The 21,663-nt window shown below is 34.0% G+C and overlaps 1 protein-coding gene across 30 annotated transcripts in view; it reads left to right on the top strand.

The window, feature by feature from the left end:
• The window catches only part of Patronin (calmodulin-regulated spectrin-associated protein patronin), an 82,017-nt gene that overhangs the window by 11,404 nt on the left and 48,950 nt on the right, over nucleotides 1-21,663 (top strand). For all 30 annotated transcript variants that reach the window (XM_088203511.1, XM_088203509.1, XM_088203498.1 and 27 more), the window contains exon 2: nucleotides 20,369-20,464. In XM_088203511.1, the coding sequence (XP_088059637.1) occupies nucleotides 20,369-20,464 (96 nt within the window). The remainder of the gene's footprint in view (nucleotides 1-20,368; nucleotides 20,465-21,663) is intronic.

Genomic DNA, 21,663 nt, shown 5'->3' with positions numbered 1-21,663 from the left:
AAGGAAATGGTTTGCCAGTTTACTGCAAAGTTGAAGACTTTACATTTGCAGTAAGGGTGACTGAAGTTTCATCTTCTTCCGATTTATTTTCGTTTTCTGGTTCTTCGACAATATCTGAAATTATACCAATAATATCATTGTCATTCAAGACATTATCCTCAAGTAATTCGTCGACATCTTTTTGGGCAAATGTATCAAAACCTTCCCCACCAATTTCATGTGCTAAAGAAATTATTTCAGTTGATGTTTCATTGACTGCAACACATTCGGGCCATATTATTAGAGATAAGAAATCCAACATAATTACATTTGCAAAGTACAAAAACGTTTTCACCATTAGATATATATTTTTGCTATCGAATATATAATTTAACTGAGCGCTAGTGAAATTAAAACCAATTATAGTTTTAGAACTTTCATTAGGTCAAGTTCAAAATACACACTAAGCCAACTCATTTCTCAGAGGAAAAGAGACGGAAAAGTACAGACAGACGTCGCATCTCGCATATTGCTCCATAGTTAGTCTGCACTGCGATATTATTGTTTTAAAAATAGGATGGCTATCCTTACCGATATTAGTACAGACTTCTGATATGAGAGTAGATTCAAAGTGTATTCAAACCGAATTTTGGTCAATAGGAGAGCGCAAAAACAATTATCACTTCTCAAAAGTCAAAAATTCACGTCAAAAGCAATAAAATTGTATTAGCGCCGTTGCAGTGGGAACGCTCGGTAATTTCGCATATTGCTCCATGGTTATTCTGCACTTCGATATTACACTGTTTTAAAAATATGATCGCTGTCCTTATGGATATTACTATGGACTTCTGATATGAGAGAATTGGTTAAAGTGTATTCAAACCGAATTTTAGCGCCCTCCAGGTCAATAGGACGGCGCGTAAACGATTATCACTTCTCAGAAGTCAAAAATTCACGTCAAAAGTAATAAAATTGTGATGGCGCCGTCGGCGTCGTCAAAATTTGGTTTAAATGTGCTTCATTCAATTCTCATTTATTGGATGTCGTAATAATCTTATAAAAAGTCTTAATTTGAATGTTAGTTAATCAAGCGTTTTCACTGCGACGGCACGATTTTGTTGCTTTTGACGTTAATTCTAATTAGGAACAGCCTTGATTTTGATTAGAAAAATGCACGCCATTTAATGACATAATATGAATTTAATGAAATGTAAATTTAAAAAATACGACCACTGTCTGGTCAACTTTGCCCTCCTGAAAAAAATAAAATGGCGTCCCTGAACACAACACATGCTACAATTGATGAATTATTGCAGTTTTTGCTTAAATGTATATAATACATTATTTCTATGTTTTTTTGTTGATGACCGTTGTTATGTGTTTGTTCAATATTTTTTTTATTAGTATCATTATTTTATTTAATATTATAATTACATATTTTTCTGAAATTCAATATTTTTTTCAATAATTTAATAAAGTTTTAAATTTCGCTTATTAGAGCCACCCGCTTATATGGGACTAAATGTCCCGTTTAAGCGGAATCGGCTGTAAATATTATTTTTTTCGATTTAAACTCAATGGTGCAATTAGTTTAAGTAACTATAAAACAAATTTGATATGATATATATGTATCTTAAAAGTTTTTATTAACTCTAGCAGTAATCCTTTTCAACTTCGGGAATCTCTATTTATATTTTTAGAACTAGAGAGAATTATTTATAATTCAATGGTGTTTCTGAACGATCTAATTATAGTTTTGCTCGTGTTTAGTTACTAAAAAAACGTTTTCTCGGCGCAATCGCGTCTCAATCTCGTTGACCAAATGCAAGTTTTTGCCTCGTCTACTCTGAGGACGTCGTCCGGCGGAGCAAGTTGAAGGCCGTCGTTCCTGAGGAGCACCGGAGCGTGTCGTCGTCTCCATCTGCGAATAGAAGAGGACCACCTCTGGTTGACATCATCGTCCCACTTCCTTCACACTCGGTGCTCCCACGCACTGCAATTTTCCCATTTGCCTCACACTCGAGTTCTTGGATGTTACATTGAAACCATTTTATCCTTCCACACACCTTTGACTTGCCCGAACGGAAAAATTCCGCATACGCTAAATCTCGACAGCGAGAGTTCCGCATTTTGTTGGGTATGTATAATATACATATTATATAAAGACATATTTTTAGAGCATCGATCGGTTACCTCGCGTGATTGCGTAACTAAACTGCCTCAAAATTATGCCAGAAGCTCTAGGTAATAATATCAATCTGGAGGCTATTGTAGTTGCATCAATTAGCTGATCGATTTTTCAGATTCGTCGTAGCTGGGAGTGTTCCCAGAATGATTCTCATGATAAGAATAATAAAAACTGGAAAGAATAGCGATTCAGAGATAGCAGCAGCGTGCTTTCGCTTTTGTGAAGTTATGAAAATTAATTTACACAATAAGATTAGGCTGAGATAAGCATATGTTGTCGGCTGTTTAAGTGGGTGTAGTCACTAGTCGATGTCTCCATCATTAAAATTTTGGTGGGTGGAGAATAGTAAACTAATAAAATACGCGTACTTCTTATCGCGTTTAAAGAGTAGTAAAAACTATGAAGGTCTGCTGTTGACGACTAAATTTTTGTTCCTGTCGTTAGAACAGATATTTGTAATACAGAAGAAGGGATGATTAAAGAGCGTTATATGCGCTGAATTAAAGGGTTTCTGTTTGCAATGTGAGCCGAAATAGTGAAATTACCATAATCGCATTAAAGAATGCTAAGAAAGTTAGATAGCTCAATTTATGGTGCGTAAAAGGATAATGCCAGTTAGCGGTTACTGTGGTTTGCAAGCGATTGATGTCAAGGGAGAAACAGGTAGCATTAAATGCTTCAGAGATCTGAGAAGAACGGAAGAGGATAATTACTTATCAAGCCTAACACTTTCCAATGATTAACCGCGTGATTTTAGTGCGGTTATGATTATCGCACGCATTGCAACGTTGATTGTTACTGTACATCAGTCTTGCAACAAAAATAAAACAATTCTATTTAGCAATACAATTACACGATCATAATTAGGGTTTTCCTATATTGTCTCATTTTTTCTATTCCTGAGTTATTGTTATATAAGTTTATTGCTTATTGTGAACTGATTTGTATGCACTGCTCTCGCCAACTTATTGGTTTTAAATACATATACTATGTCTGTCGATTTATTCGGATCTCTAGTTTTGTCTAATTCTTACTGCGATTCTCGATACTTTAGTGCTATTTTCTGTTACCAAAGCCTTCTTGGTAATAAATACTTATTTGCAGCATTAAAAATGTTTTTCTCACAATTTTACTTAAAAAAATACCACAAAATAACAATTTTAGTAAAAAAAAATTTACATGCACACTAAGTATACATCACCGGAGCGCGCAGTTTTTTTCTCGGTTTATTAAGGAAAAGTGGAAACATCTCAATTGTTGTTCTCAAAACGATTAAATCACTGTCTTTTAATATCAACGCTTATTTAGCGATTGAGGGCTTACCGTATAATAATACTGGTCGCATGTTGATTTTTTATAAAATTCGCGTCTCGTAAAATCCAGTCGTCTCCGAATATCGAGTTGAATTCTGGATTTCTGACTTTGTAATTAGACTAGATTTGACGTGAAGTGGAAAGCGATTGCTTCATTGGTTTTCTTAGACTCTTTCGTGTGTCCCAAGTTGGAAACGAAGTAGTAGAAAAATTTAACTTCAACACGTTGATGTTCCTGATGGAAGTGTATTTCGAACGGAAGTGTCGTTTGTACGCCATGTTCGCGCTTGTAAACCCTGATTATTATAGGGAAAATACATGGCTCTTGGCTAATGTGACGGTTTGGAACGGAATTGTTAAAACATGATACTTTTATTTAAATTCATAATTTTAATGTTGAACTATTTATTAATTTGTTAGTATACACCTGGGAGTGAGTTAATTATACGTATTTTTCTATTATTACTTCTGTGTTATTTATTTATTTATTGCTATTTTATATTGCATTCATAGTAAATTAAAGGGACTCAGATTTATTTTACTGCATTTTTGTATTAGTACTGTGTTTTAATAATTTGTTTTAACACTTCCATTATTAAATTTTATTATTATTTTTTATATATATATTATATATTATTTGGCTTTTTTCTATATCAAAACAGAGGCTTTCAATATTTTTTAATAAAATATAGGTAATTTATTTCGTACTCTTTACTTTATTGGTATTATTTTCTATAGAAATCATTTTATAATTATAATTTTATTTATTTATTATTTCTACAGTTATTTAACTATCTGGGGTACCTCAAAACAGTGAAAGATCGACCACCGTACATGTACGGCGATACTCTTCAAAGGCATAAATAAGTTCAAAATGTATTGTGTGATACAGTTTCTCATATGAATCAACCATAAATATGATTTTAAGAATTTTGTTAAAGCTTTAGTGTTATATAGCTATGAATTTTGACCTTATTGCTTTTTTAAATACTTCATATTTATTTATTCACATTCATGTACAGGGCATAACAGATTTATGTCAATGCATCATGTGCAGACAAAAATCATATATAAAAATATTTATGTATAACATTAACCCTTTGTAGTCTGAAGTTCTTTTTAATACTTGTAGTCTAACCCATTTTGAACAAATATATTTAAATAAATAATTAAATGGTAATTAAATATAATAAAAAGAAAAAAATATTCTATATTATATCTTTGTAAGTATATATTATTTGAAATAAATTTTATTTTTACAGAAATAACTTTAGAAGTTAAATTACATATTTATAATATTAGGCGGAATATAGTAAATCTATAGTCTATTTATTTTCAAGAGTCAGTGCGCAAGAACATTGTTTAACGCGTAATCATAACATGCTTTTAAATTTCTGCCCTGTGATTGGTCGTTCGCCGTAAGATCAATCGTTTCATTGAGAACGACCAATCACAAGGCAGAAATTTAAGAGCACATTTTGATTACGCGTTAAACAATGTTCTTGCGCACTGACTCTTGAAAATAAATAGACTATAGTTATTATATCTCTGTGGCAAAAATCTAGATACGTGTATCAAATACGTCTTGCGCTTCATTGCGCATTTAACCAAAATTAACCATGCAAACTTAACCTTTCCGTAACTGTTGTTTGATTGCTTAAATACGGTGAGATATAAATTATGATGGTGTTGATTTATGGTATTCATTCAGACGATAAAATATACAATGGGCTGAAGTTGCCCCTCGATTCGCTTATCGACCTTATTCTTACCTTACATAAAGCGTGGATAAGCCAAATGTCTATTTTATATCTAAAGGCACGGCTCTTTGGTATCGAAGGTCGGACGATGGCTGCATTACATGGATCAGGGAATTCAATTTAGATAATGGCGCACACTAAAATATACATCGGATTGTACACAACTGCTTCTTAAAATTCGCAAATAAAAGCTCTTTAAGTAAGTGGTAAATCAATAAATTCTTGAAATCGAGATTTACCTTATTGCTAAAAAAACGGTATGATTCATGACGACGTTTGGAAATATTTATCTGTTACTAGTCTTACCCTTCGATTTATTTATTGCGTTTGTAAATTTATCACGTTCCTACTCACCCGAGGAGTGTGAGTTATCTCTTATTCATCAATGACTCTTGTACCGTTAGCTGTGTTATTATTGACTAGTACCTATGTACTTATAATAGAAGGCACGATTGATGTCTAACGTACGATAGGGCGACTCTTGTTTTAAATTGATATTTAGTACAATATATGTGAGATTCTATGCAGTAACATTTTTTATATCAAATTATATTTAACCGCGAAGAAAATTTTTTTGCGATGTTTAAAAAAATTAGTGTCGCTTCAATTAAGTATAATACGTACAAAATATTAATAGTTTATTTTTGCAGCATTGGTATACTGAGTAATTAAAAAATGTTTGATATTCGCATGTATGACGCAATGCAGATACGACTCGAACAGATATCGCAGAATCGCTTATCTGAAATGGGAATGTTTAATTCGATCCATCAGAAATCTATCTTAATAGCATTGTGTTAATTAATTATTATAACGAATATTAAATGTTCTAAAACAGAGGTCTTCAATCTTCAACAGCCTTTTAAGCCCTTCTAGTTGATAATATTTTGTAAGGAACCCTAAGTTTAGATTACAATTTAAGACAGATTTTCTCGAACTTTGGTTATCTAATCAAGTTTCATTAGTTTACTTATCTAACTGTGGGGATAAAGAAAGTAGAAAGCATTCAGTATTTCCTCATAAAATATAATTGCCCAATATTTCATTTTAAGAAAAGTAGCATCTATTTTATGTTGTACTTTGAAAATATTTATATTTGTTGCTTGGGGAGATGTGATATGTTCATTAAAATACGCAAAAATATCTGCAAGATATGCCATTTTTTTAGTAAAATTCGCTTTATTTAATTTTAGGATATTTATGAATATATGTTTTATTATTACAATTGTTGAATTTCGTTTCAGTAGTCTGTTCCGTAAACGTGAAACCCTTTCAAGACTTTTCCCGAACCCAGGTTGAAGAACTGTGTTTTAAAATTTACTTCTTTTAAGTCTACTTCGTGTTGATTGTTTATAAACTAAATTATCAACACGAAGTAGGCGTACTGTCATAATGTTTGTAATCCAAACGGTGGGTCATATTCTCAAGCCACTTTGCTTTTGAGGTCTATCAAGTTTTACGATGATTTCATTCGATGCCCATGTTTCGCGTTCAAAAATATAGCATCGATTTCGTTTTTGTGGCGAGCCCGACATGTTTATGTTGCGGTTCTCCATAATTTGCGTTCTCAGATGTCGTAAGTCCAGCTCCTCCTGGTCTATAACGGTTTCGAAAATTTGTACACCGCGTGCGGAGGAGTTTTCTCCTTGTGCGGCGCTGCTGGCCCGTGGGTGGAAATTCTCGGTGCATAACACACGTGAAAAAAATCGACCGACCTCTGTCTGCTGCTTTATGAACCACAAGTAAGATCTCTTTGTTTGTCCGCTGCGACAATTGCATCGGTGGGAAAATCTAATTAAAGCGCCACGGCGAGCGGGAGGGAAAGAAAGTGCGCCTGGTTTTTGTGCGGATTTCTCAGGTGTCTTCAGGTGTGTTGTGGTTTTTTTGCGCACGCGTCCGATTGCTTTGGGCGAAAGTGAGTGTCATTGTTTTAGCAGCGGCTGTGTGAAGTCTTAAGCGATTTTTGGCGTGGGGAACTTGGTTCATATCGCTCGCATTTGCGCTATTCATACCTCTGCGAATGTTTTCCATTATTGTTTTTGCTCTTCGGCGGTGCCGTCTGGCCGAGATTGGAATGGAATATGTTTCTACTTGTTCGCATTGAACGTATCTGAAGATGCCACATCTACGGTAGACCGCGTGAACGAACATACGCCAAAATTCACCCTGATTAATCTAGTTAAAGATCGTTTGCCATAATAACCTTGTATATGGCTACTTTGAGATCCCTGCTAATGTATTTTTAATCTTTCATGAATCGCCTCGATAGTTAGTTAGTACCCATACCATGCATAAGGTTTGACTTATTTTATATTCCGAAATATTTTGATTATGTATTGTGAGAGAAATCACACGTTCTTCTAAATTTGTGCCGATTCATATAAACCTCGAAGAGTAGAATAATAAAAAATCAATTCCGGAATACATCCCTAAATTTGTATTTTATGATATAGATTTCGATCATTTCACCATTTCGTTTGAGTCGATTTTTATTATTAGCTTTTTGTATATAAATAACCGACTTTGATATTAATAGAATTTGTATATACTATTTAATTACAATTTTAGAGGCACATGGGTAGACCTGAGAGACAAATAATAATAGATTCCAATTAGAATATATCGTTGTATATTTGATGAAAGAAATTTTGATGAATGAAAAAATGCATGTAATACAGTAAAGTATTGCAGATTCATTTTTACATATTATTCTTAAAATAACCCTTCAAAAAACACATCAAACATCCTCGCTTTTTTTTAAAAAAAAATTTCGGCCGTGGAAATATTCCTCTCGTTTTGTGTTGATGTTGGTTTAATCGACAATAAGCCTTCAAATAGGCACTGTAAATTATTTGTTCTCTTGCTTATCGATTAAAATATTTTGAATTCTTCCTCCATTCATCCCTAAGATGTTGGTTTTCTTACACTACTCTCTGTAAGGCATAAGGAAATATCTTTATGATAAATTTTCAATTTCTTCAATCAATTCTAATGATTTAATGGATTCGCGATGGTCCTTAGAATTCGTCAAGCAATTAAATAATAGACGAATAATTTTTCTCCCTATTTTACATATTCCTGCTCTTAAAGAATAGCTTATTTTTTAACTGGAGAAAGATTCTGTATTTTGCAAAAATGTAATGAATGACATCAATGTCTGGTTTCTTCAACTGTATAATTTCTCTTCAATTGCCAATTTGTCCAAATACATTTTCATCAGTAGATATATATTTCTAGTAGCGAAAATATAATTTAATTAATAGGTGCTAGTGAAATTATATGCTGCTCTAAAATATCTTTAAAACTCAATTTGACAGATGCGAAACCTTCGTTTGCTGTTCAAACCCAAACCTAACCGAATGAAATGAAAATTTGTTTCGATGTGGACTAGGCGTGGCTTATCAAATAGTTACTATTTCCATATAGTAAATTCTTTATTATGTAAAAAAACTGGTGAAAGAAAACGAAGATGTTTAAAGACGTAATTCAAAATCATATCTACATGTGAAAGATTGTTTCGAGAAGTATCATACGATAGACAAATATAACCAAACACTAGTATTGTATATAGGATGAGGCGTATAATCGAACAAATATTTATAAAAGTCCAAAAACGTTTTAATTTTAGTTTGCTGTTCATATGATTCTAAGACAGGCTTTTTAGAAAATGTGGTGTTTCAATTGCGTTGTAGTAACTTCGTGCTATTATAACTTATTTGCGTTTGTTTCTAGAGTATTTGTACTTAACACACATTTCGGGCGTTTTGATCAGTTGTATTCAATGGCGCGTTGAATTTGCTTATGCTGTTTTCATTTGACCCGATTTTGGTGGCGATTATTCAAATTTCAAAAGTGGCGCACGTTCGTCGAGATCGCAATCATCTCTTGTTTCTCCTTCATCGATCACACACACTTACATACATTATTCGTTCGATAAATTTCAGTAGCAGCAGTGTAAGTATGCACATATTCCATTTTAGATCTTGAGGAAATCCGCACGATGTTGCCTTGTTTACGCGGTCAAGGCGCACACCCATGTATTGGAATCAATCAGATTAATGGATGGTTTTGAAGGCTAACTAGATGCACACACATGGAAGTGTTGGAGAATTTTTCCCGGGAAAGGCGCTTTGAGCGACGTGCGCTTGCATTCCGTAGCTAACGGTCGATTGGTTCCGCATGCGATGCAATTTTAGGAAGATGCTGATGTTCTTCCTGTGTAGATTTTACCGCCTTGGGCACCGTTCGATTTTCGCATGCGGACTCCAAGCAAACCGAACGCTGACCGGTCGTCTGCTTTCTCCCGACCGGTTCTTGACATTCGTTTTTTGCTCACCTTAGCAGCATGCACGAAGTTTAGGCTATAGGCGTTTTCAATAACCCTTGCACCAAGATTATTTGGTACTCTAAAGTCTCACGCACATTACTTCATGCAAAAATATTTTATAGTCTTGATGTTCTTCCTACAAAATATCTAGATACTGAATCGAACCATTGGTACACCTAAAAATTGTATCCTAAAAGTGAGCAAAAACTGCAGATTTGTCAATTACACTAGAAGAATTTTGAACTGGTTCTGTACAAAAATGTATGTATAAAATTATATGCTAGTTTCAACAATGACATTGAACAGCCCTGAACATTTACATTTTATATTTTTCTTAGAACTAAAATATCCCAAACGTTTGTGACATCTGTATTTCGGCATTTGTAAAACTAAATTACTCAAAAAAATTGCGTTGTGCTGTTTTGATTATTGATTTTTTTACCAGTACAATAGAGCGAATTCGAATATCATATTACTTAGATTAGATTCTCTTAGCTCTTTCTAATCTCATGTCAAAATGACTAGGCCGAGCTAATTCGCCCGATTTTCAATTATATGAATATTTGAATACTTGATCGAATATTCGAAAAATATTCGCTTATGCAATCTCGAATGAAATTTGAAAAAAAATATTAGAATGAATTTTTTTACGCTTAAGCAACGCATGTCGTTTATTCTTTCAATATACCAGAGTGATTAGTGCCGCTCCAAAATCTTTTTTGTTTCGAAATGCGAGGCAATGAAACGCTTCTTCTCAACAAAAAAATGCTTTTACGCCTTCAAAAAACATAGTTTTTCGGCGGTGTCTATTATGACCGAAATTCACAGAATTCGTTCGTTGAACGAAACAAAATATTGGAAAGGTCCACCCTTTATTATCGTTCAACGCTTGTCTCAAAAACAGGTATGCGTCGCAAGTTCTTGTGAAGTTCGTGTTACGTTTTTGTATTTGTTGTTTCAAGACGCAAAGATCAGTTCAATAAACCGATCGTAAGTAATTTAGTTCTAGCTATTTAATTTACATTTAAATCCGCACAACGCCAAAACAAATTCCATCCTTATTTTATTATCAAATTCTCTGCAAACGCAGCGGCACGAGAATAATCAGAGAACGCGTGGCTTGTTATGTTGACATTTGACAATGTTGCGAGTCGAACCAAACAAGATGGCACTAAAATAACTTGATAATGATAATGAAATGCCGACATGCGAATGACAGTTGTATCAATCCTCAGCGTTAACAGTATTGTAAAATGATTCTGACGATCTGTCAAAGTAATTTTTACCATTTAATACAAATTCTGACATCCATTATTATTATTAAAAAATAAAGCAGTAATATAAATTATATTACACATAATATTTTATAATTATTAATATAGATGTCACCGATTCCCATTTTGGCCGGTGGTTAGTACTTACTTGTAGGTATTCAGTATATCTGATTGACTTACTCAAGTTGGTACAGATTTACCCCGTTGTAACGCATTAGGCTTACGCCTATCAGGTTACAACGGAAGATTTAAAAAAATATGTAAATTCTGACTCAAAAAATACGAGCCTTTTTTATATCTCATATGTACGAAAATTTTATTTCATCATCACGATATTCATCCGCGAGATTAGGGAAATCTAGGAAACCTTAAACTGAGATGATCGATCGGAATTATAATTTATATTATTCATTAATTTTAATCTTCACGATAAAAACTGAAAAGCACAAAGGTTCATGTGGGATTCGAACCTAGTTCACAGTTCGTCTATTGTGCTGGTACATTTCCCAAGTAAGCTAACTGTGTATATTTTTTTGTTAATAGTAAGTTGCCTACCACCATATTTGGTTATGGCACTTTTATAAGAAGGCATTATTTTTTGTCTTTTTTTATTATTATTATTTTTACATAATTTTAAACTATCCTAAATAAAAATCGTTTTAATTAGTGTGGTAAGGGGCTTATTTGTTTATTTTAACAGTGTTTAAAATTCAGCCTTCACTGCGATTAATAACAAGCAAACTAGCAACAATTTCAGCTTTCAAGTTAGTTGAAAATAGCATAATTAACAGAAATCGACCGTTCACACTACGGATGACACGTTTTTATTACTTTTGACGCGAATTCTCGGCTCCTCAAAATTGAGATTCCTCGTTGGACAAAATTTAGTTTGAATGTTTCATGTACGTAAATCGAACAGTCACCGTTATAGTGGGAACGACCGGTAAGGAAACGAATCATTAAAATCAATAAAAATATGTATATTTTTGATGTTAATAGGTAGTAAAATAAAATTGTGGATAACGCAAACTTCACTATTACGACAATCGAGTAGCACATTAATTTAAAAAATATATTGAAAGGCACGATGCAAGATGATATTTTTGGCGAGATCTTGAAATTTCTCTGACCTTTTAACGGCGTTCATTCACTTGTTCAATAAGGGCAATTGCTCGTGTGGGACTCTTTAGCAGGCCAGACCAATTCAATGTGTACTTAGAGCTCTCCACCCATCGCAAACTTTTAACAGATGCACAGCGACGTCCGAGAGTGGTTATTATTAGCCGAGACCGGTCTCTCGAAAACCTGTCTATTAGAATTTCTTTTGAGATTTCACTTTCGGATGCGGTGCGTCTTGCGACCTTCGCGAGATCTATCTGCATCCTCGCGAAGTGGGTCACACTTGTTCATCAAGTTCAAAATTCGTATTGTGATTTATATTTCCATCGGTGAGGTGATTGGCGCGGAGGTGTCGGTTGTTCGGTTCACCTGGTGTGGTACCGCGTGGGCGGGGTGACGACGGTGACATCATCAATGTCCCGGTGACCATTGTTGACACACACACACACACGCACGTATAATTGCGCTACCTTCGATTGTCTTCAGACGTACAATGTAATTGCTAGACGTCGTCGGCTGTCCTAGGTCAATCCGCTGTTTTGATTTGCGAATCTGGGTCGTATTGCGACTACTCTACGATCGTGGAGTAGCTTATCTGCGGTATCCTGATGTTTTTTATTGACTAGAATTGTTAAGGTCGCGGCTGACTATGCGCGTGCGTTCCCGGATAATTTAATTAATAAAACTTTAAATTGGACAGTCACGTGGCAAGTAGTTTTGATAACATCATAACTATTATTGCTCACTTATTATTTTATTGCATTTAAAAAAAAGTACATTATAATTATTTATATAATATAAAAACGTTCGACGGTTCAAGCTTATACTAGGAAAAATCGTCTGGCATTGAAATGGTTAATAATTGGACTTGTGCTCAGATTCAACAAAACGATTTATACCTGAACATTATTATTTGGAGAAAAAGTACCGAAAACCTTCATCTAAATTTTTATCTTTAAAATGTATGCTCATACTTCACTTACAATGGGATTTACTAGGGTATTCATTTCCCTCGCTAACCTTTCGCTTGCCAAGCCTCTTGGTACTACTATAAATATCGATTTACTACATATTTTCAGAAATGTATCTGATTCTTTCTTCGAAATTTATAGGATTTCGACTATCAAAAGATTATTATGAAATGGCTGTTCAAATGATTCACAACTTAATCATTCTCATAAATGCTTTACAAAACTTAGGTCAAGTAGATGTTAATGTTAATATATTTAGACTAGCGATTAGTCCCGTCTATGGTTTATAATACAAAATTACATTTTTTATTGTCTACTTCCACGGTCTGCCGAGTATGATTCTGATTGATTTAAGGCGACACTTGAATCGATTTTGGGTTGGTATCAAAGTTCCGCATGTCATTAGCGCAAAGACAAGTGTACATTGAATTTTATAATACTAATAGACGCTTATGAACAACTTAGTATATAAATAAACAAGCTCACTCTGCCCTTTCATCCAAAATGTACTCTCCAGTTCCGCTCGTCGTATTTCTAGACAGATGTTTGAAGGCACGCCATTTTATTCCAATCCACTCGCATCTGACGCTCACCCCTTTGTTCTTACCACTTTTGTTTATACCATGTTATGAATCTTAGCATTGATCGTTACACGCTCGACCGCGAAGGTGTAGAATGCTTATGCATACCGTCGTTTATTTGTTTGCTCACGTTTCAAGTTTCCCATTTCACTTTTCAAAGTTCCACCGCCGCTGGACTATTCCCATTGTGACTATTTTCAGCGCTCTCCGCTTCCGCTTCCTTTTTACAATTACTTTTTTTTGTAGATTTTTGTTTGACTCCCATGGGAAGTGGTTTTGTATATTTTTCTTGGTGTTGTATGCACGTACCGTGTCTTCTAGTGTTTTGCTTATTAGAAGACGCAGCACGAATGGGTAGTCGTCACCGTCGTCCATTCCTTATATAGATCCACGGACCGGATTCATGCTCAGTCATCGTCGCAATCAGCAATCACACTTTATGGTATGACCAAAACGGTCAATTGTTTGTGTATTATTATTGAGTTTTTTATGTATTCCAAAAGCGTTTCGTTGACTTGTGTATGACTTCCCAAATCCCTCCCTGGTACTATCTGTCTACGTGATAATTTACCACTGAATGACATAGTTATTCAAGACGAAATGCTTAATCTTCTTTCCAATGATTATCCAACTGACTTCCAAATCACTAGCAGAGTCAGTGAACTTGCTGCATGCGAACGTCGGCGTCTAATCGTAACCCAGGTGCTAGATTTTCCGATCACTGAGTGTCTTTCCACATCGCCAACGTCTGCGACCCATTTTATAGATGCGCTTTGATTCGTGGTCCGTGCATTCTGAATCACCGTCTGAAGTGGTCGGTTAATGCAGGGAGAGCCGGTGGACGGAGTAGAGGCTAATGTTGTATTTTAATCGATCCAAAGATGAAATGGTTCTCGAGAGAGTGTGTACACAATGATTGTCTATAAATATTTTATTTTTGTGGTGGTGGATGAGCGCCATATAAACATAAACCAACCATGTTTGATGGCATTTTAAAGTGTGTTGGCGAAAATCTTAGTTTATTGCTATTCATTGCTGACTTTTTCGGTGGGGTCTACTATTTTAATACAAATGTTAATTAACATGTTTGTCGTAAATTAATTAAAACATTTGTCTTGATATTTCTTTCTTTAGTAATTAAGGAATTTATGTCTCTGTTTCTTTGATATTTGAAAGAATTAAGTAAAGCATTAAATGCTATATTCGTGAAAACTATATTTTGATATTTTTATTAAAATTCTTTTACCTAACATTGAATAAAATACATTCAAGAATATTTCGACTAGTTTTGACAGTTTTTTGTCTAAAATCTAAAATAATGTATACTTTAATGTATAGACACTGATTATGACGCAGTCTATTTTGTTACTCATTTGAAGAAAAAAAACGATGACTCAACGTGTATCCCCGAACATGTTTGATTAAAACTAATATATAATATTAGGTAATGCGTAATTAGTCGTATTATATATTATAAGTACCGCATTTTCTTTGTGAATGAAAAACGGCTTATTAGACACTGTTTATTTTTTAGTTTTAAAAATACCATACTCAATACAGGCCACTAAAAACATTTATGATGTGCACGAGTAGATCTTTGACCACTGATGATGATAAGCTGAAGGCAATTATTGATGCTGACTCCCGTCAAAATACCAGAGATATTGCGTTAAAGATGGATATCAACCAATCAATGGCCGTGAGACACCTGCGGTCTTAAAATGATTTTCATGTATGATGTGTGGGTGCCACATGATTTGTCGCTTGCGATCTAGCAATGATTTGGCAATTACCACACAGTACAAATTGTCCTGGATTTTTTAAAACGTATTCAAAAGATGGTAGAAGTAATAACGGAAATGATCTAATTACTAAATTTATAAAAATAAATTGTGATATGGAGATCCAGCAATGGCCCTCGAGAAAATTACAAAAACAAAGGTTTAGATTATAGATTCTCAAAATAAGAAATATTGCCCACCGGTGTGTGATGGACGAATCCCAGTGCAGGGACGTCATTTGGCGGAGGGGGCAGGTGGAGGCCCCCCCCTTGAATTGGGCCAGAAAAATGCATGTCATTTAATTAAATCGAAATATAAAAGGTCTTGAATCTGTGGAGATCTTATTCTTGAAACTCGCGCAGTAATTACCGTAACCAAGGATGATCATCCGTTATAATAAGGATGAACCAGAAATAGAGTGTAAAGGATAGGATCACACAAAAGCCCTTGTAACGTCCAGAAAAAATAAGCTTTTTTTGTTGCGAAACGGGCACAGAGAAGTCCCAATATTTCCGTTGCACCATTTAACCTCAGGAGGATAACCACTAAGCAAACGTCAATTTCTAGAGGCGCATACTTATTTCGTTGGATAAAGAAACAAGTGCTACAATTGGGTGGGTGGTGTCGCTGCATGGTTGTGATTCGTCAGCGAGCTTTGCAATACTTAAAGCTGGTCTCCATTGAGAAGTCAGACACGGCCCGAGAGGAGACACGGTTAGATACGGCCTGAAACCAGAGAGGAACCAGCCTACTCCACTGTCGCTGCCACAGCTACAAGACTTCTGAGAACCATCCACCGTTTGGAAAATAACGATACTCGCCCACTATAGTTTGTCGCAATATAAGTAATATTAACTAATAAATTATCATCAGTTTCTAACGGCGTCTTTCTGGCTGCAAGGTCACACCCCTTATGGTTAGATAGCCTTAAAGTGGCGACTCCGACGTGATATGAACACGCAAGTTCAACATCTTAAAAATATTTTCAGCGGTAGATATATATATTTTTACCAGTGAGAATGTAATTAATCTGGCAGGTGCAAGTAAAAGTATACGATTTTAACTTTTCAATGTATATTAATATATTAATTTACATACTTATCATTATTTATTTACATGTTATATATAAATGTTGTAGTGAATGTGAATTTTTCAGTTATAAATAAATATACCCATACGCATATACATACGTATAGACTTATATAGTTCTTATTATTAGTATAAACCAGTATTATATCCGGTTAAAAATCAACGGAAATCACAGTATAAAAATATAATATATTTAGAAAATTCACATTTTTTTTAAATAATATTTAACTGATAAACTGATCAAAAACAATATACTATATTATTTGTTAACATCTAAAACAAAATATAAATACTAAACTATTTTTTTAAACAATGCTTAATTAAGTGTATTTGAAATTATTTAGTGATATAATTTATTGGCATGCATTTATTACCAAATAAAAAATAATTAAACAGGCAGATGACCTGTCTCTATCACCGCGCATATGTCACATCTTTTCAATTATTATGCTACACGGTTGCGAATATTAATATTATTTACACTATTAGTATGAAATTAATTTGTTTTTAATGCATCTTATTACAGTTGAATTATGATATGACTTTAAATTATAGGCTTACGTTAGTGATGTAATTTATTAATGATGGTGTTATAATAACCATAATTTAGATTTTTTTCTCGGTAATTTGCTTAGCAGTGGGTGCTTACCGGACCACCTCATTAATTTATTGTCAGTGTAATCATGTCAAATTTAGCATAAAATGATTCTCGTGCAACCAATCTCACGATTTCCATCTCAAAACAGTTTTAATTCTAACAATTGCTCTAATAAACTGTAATATTTTACCTATACAAATTAGTAATAGTAGACCCCCTTAAATTTGTCTTTATAATAAATTAACATAATTTTCTATTTGTTAAGCGTTTACATAATGTAACATAAAACATCGTGCATATCAAATCGGTCTCGCACATTAAAAGAGTTTACTTAGAAGATTCCCTTGATATATAGCGTGAAATCATTTCGCATTTGTGTTTGATGTTTGAAATTACATAATGCATAATGCGATGTTTACGTTAATAGGGTTGTCGCACTCTTTTTTTATTGAAAATAATTATGTGAATCCAAGAGCTTAATCATCATGCAAAGCACACTGTCAAAATCCGCCAGACATGCAAACGTGTTTAGAATAGGCATAATGCAAATGGCGTGTTTTTGCAGACTCCGCCAGGTTTCCGTTTTTGGGAAGAGGCGTCTTCCAAACTAAGACATTTTATTGCGTTACATTATTATGCACATTTAGATATTTATAGGTTGCTGCGAGCTTGTTTACGAGCAGAGGTCCGATGTCAAAATTGTTATTGTTAATATTGGGCGTGACCGCTTCGGTGGATAGCGTTCGAAATGCGAATTTAATAGCGGATTTGTTCGGGTTTTTGTGGGAAAATAATTACTGGTGCCTCTGGTATTCAAACTATGGCTCGTGTGACACAAATGAATACAGTTACTCGCAGCGAAAAGAAAGTTTCTATAGGCGTTTGTTCAAATCGCATATTGGCAACCCTGTATTTGGGTTAGGCGTATAACATATTTATAATATTGTTTAATTTTGATCGTAGGATCGCGTTATGTCTGAAAGTTTTGAATCCTGAATATGCTTTTAATAAAAATTGAGTAAAATATTCAAAAACGCTTTCTCCAAATTTATTTTTTTATTGCTCAAATTCTCTCTTCGCGTGAATGTGTTCATGACAATAACTTAACGTCGCTACAAATATAATTGACTGCATATGCGAGAATAATACCATCCGGTCATTACAACAGTAAATCTAGAATCAAAAAATAAGCATTGACTAACAAATCATAAAATTTTCGCTACACTGCTTAATATTTATATAATGACATTTTTCGTCAAATGAATTATTATTCTGAAATGTACGAAACACGATGACTAAAATTGATTATTACCTGCTTCTTATCATATTATGATTCATTAAAACGCTTTAAGCTCAATAATATAACAGTAAATAAAAATACGTTACTTAAATAATTAATAACGATTTACATCAGCAAAAATTCAAGGTTTCAAGCGCGAATTAAAAATCCTGGTACTATTACAATCTCCAGTTGTAACGCATTGGGCTTACGCCTGACAGATTGCAAATATAGATTTAAAAAATGACAAAACATTATACATACATTTGTATAGTTATGATTAAAAATAAACAAACTGCCAATACCGATATTGACAGTTTTTTCTCTCGGTAATACCGGTATTAAAAATGGCGGTAATATTGCAATCCCTAATTATAACGCATTGGGCTAACGCATGACAGATTGAAAAATAAGATTAAAAACATTGTACAGTAGACCTCCTCATAACACGGTAAATTGGGGACGTGTAGTTGGGGAACCGTAAAATATTCTTACAATTTTTTGCAATACGTACGTATGAATCAGGCGCGTGTGGTGAGATATTATATCACTCATACATAAAGTTACGTGCTATTGGGGGGTCTACTGTATATCCATTTTTACAATTATGATATACTGGATTTTCTCGTGCAAACGAACCAAACGATTTTGTACTACACCTCTTTTTTTGTATTCCAAATGACACAATTAAACAAAAATATCGATTGTCGCCTCTTTGGATTATCAATCAAACACATATTGGCTACACCCGAAATTTAAATATTAATAAATTGTAGCCTTACGCTGCGTATTTAATTAGATATTTTAAAAGCTCCATAGCTCATGATGGAATTTACTCTGAAAAATCTATAAAAAAATCAGACGTAAGAACTATGCAAATTTCATGCCGTTAGAGCTCACCGCACGAGAGCTTTCGCTATTTCGGCAAAGTTACCGCTTTATAGTTAAGAAATTCAGTGGTCCCTTGACGGAGTTTGTTGCCTAAATTATTCGTATGTAAAATCAATGTTTTCCATTGAAATGCCATTAATCCATTTCAATGGGGAAAATTAAAATTGAGTAATAGCAATTTAAATGGTACATACATACTTTCTAAATTAATGATCAAGTTTTTTTAAGTTACGTAATACGTTTTGTTTGTTCGTATATCGAGTCATTTTTTTAATTTGCTCGTAATTCGAAATTCCACTGTTATGTGACGTTTTTTCAATTAAAAAAGGAGCTCAAAAGAGAAAAATATTTTATATAAATAATCAAATTTGATTGGGGCTAATAGATACCCCATACCGGTCCTCTTTGCCATTAACGAGGTTTCGGTACTCGAAGGTTAGTGTAACTATATTGTTGTTTATGTTCATGTGATATATTGCCGGGTCTTATTTATTTATTTTTTATCTTACTAAGTATTAATTAATAAACAGGTAGTATCCGACTTTTTTCGTTTTAAAAATAGTTTAGGAATCGTTTATTTTAATATTATTTTGTGCGGTACTACATAAAGAGAGATCATATAATGGGATAGCAACGAAACAAGAACATTAAAATACTCTTTGAAGTTGGATCTGTCATGTTTAAAAGCTACGTGATGGAACGTAAACGTAAGTCGTCGGAAACGATGAGAAACTCTTTCTTGGTAGAGTCTTACTTAAACGAATATATGATTGAATCAAATCTGATTCAATAGATGGTTCTTTTAAAATATTTTTTCGTTTATTATGTGTTGTAAAAATGGGTGGTTTTAATCGGTAGTTTGCCATACATTTTCTTAAAACTCCCTCTGACACACTTTATGGATCGTTGTTATGGTGAAAACTCATTTTCTACTGTTGTCTTTTCGCATTTACATAAAATTATAGCTTACGAATTTGGCTATTTTACAATCTATCGCAACAGTGTCTCGTGCAATATAATTTAATTTCTATAGACTAGATAGCCATCGTCGCCAGGGGCGTATTTTTTTATCGTCGTGAAATATTTCCTCAGATCGACGTTTAATTTGCGGTGGGCGTCGCGAATTAGCAAATTCGCGTAGGTTAAAACCGGCATTGTTAAAAAGAAAACAAAATGTAGCTATTGACATTTTTTTACATATATTTTTTGGCGTTTCAGGCGAAGCAGAGGGCGTCTGTGAAATGGGTGCTGTCGAAGGCTTACAACAACCGAGTTCCGGAGAACCTGCGGGAGCCATTCTACAGAGATCACGAGGTGAGTTTTTAAAAGTCCAAAGATAAACACTTTTCTAATTATATGCATTGTTTACTATGCAACTATAATTTTCGCGCTACATGTACTTCAAGCATTAAATTCTGTTACTGTCAGGAATTCACTTTTCTCGTCTTTTTCTGATTAGTGTTCATTGAGGCGGTGGTGGCACACACCCAACACTGCGCGCTCTCCAATTAGAACAAACTGAAATAGTCGGTCGTAAGACTCGTTTGGTTATTTTCTTCCGCCGTACTCTACGCACATACTCTCGGTTTCGTGGGCGACATGTGTTTTCACACATTTTTTCTTTCTCTTTCCCGCTCTTCATCCTTTCGTATATGACGTACTCTATTTTTGCTCGGAAGTCGAAGTCAACGTTTTTGTTGTCGTTACGAAAAACGCTTTCTTCCCGAGGCGGCATATTCTCGACGAAGCAGACTTCATTCAGAACAAAGAAATATTTTGATCTATGTACGTACATATGTATACTGTGATTCCAGAACGGATGTTGGAATGTGTCTGCTATGTGGAGCATTTTTCTTCCATAAGACTGAGTTTCAATAATCACCCTTAACCCACTCAATTCATCTTGAGCTATAGAACAGCAATGCCTATTAAGATTGATTTTATTCACCTGAATATGGAATTATAATCATTATAATTTATATTGATATTTATTTATCAGGAAAGGATTCATAAAGCACAAAGTCGAGAGAGATAATAATTTTCCTTTTATGGGCGTCATCTCTCTATGTAAGGGCATTGACGACTATCCGCTGTATTAAGTATTTATCTCAGTTATGAGCTAGCCTGAATTATTCCGTATTGTCAAAAGTACTACATTTTTTTCCGGTTTGAGAGTTCTATATCGATACATACCGTATAAAGTATGTTAGGCTTAAGAAATTCTCAAATGCATATGAACAATTTACTCTTGGGATTTATATATATTTTCTTTTCAATTTTCCCTTGCAACTTAACAGGCGTAAGCCCAATGTGTTACAACATGGTAAACCAGTGCCAACTGGGTTAGACAATCAGACATAAAGTAGTAAGTCCTGAACTGAAAGTCTGGAAATCGGTGACATCCATATAATTAATTATAAACTAGTATTTATATCGTAATTTACATTTAATAGATGTCACCGTACAGTCGGTTTTTAATAATAGCGCATTTTTATAAATAAAAGTTTGAGTTT

This window comes from Plectrocnemia conspersa, unplaced genomic scaffold, assembly GCF_051122295.1.
Source record: "Plectrocnemia conspersa isolate PC_06_02 unplaced genomic scaffold, ASM5112229v1 ptg000014l, whole genome shotgun sequence".
NCBI lineage: Eukaryota > Metazoa > Arthropoda > Insecta > Trichoptera > Polycentropodidae > Plectrocnemia > Plectrocnemia conspersa.
This window is presented reverse-complemented; position numbering and strand designations above follow the sequence as displayed.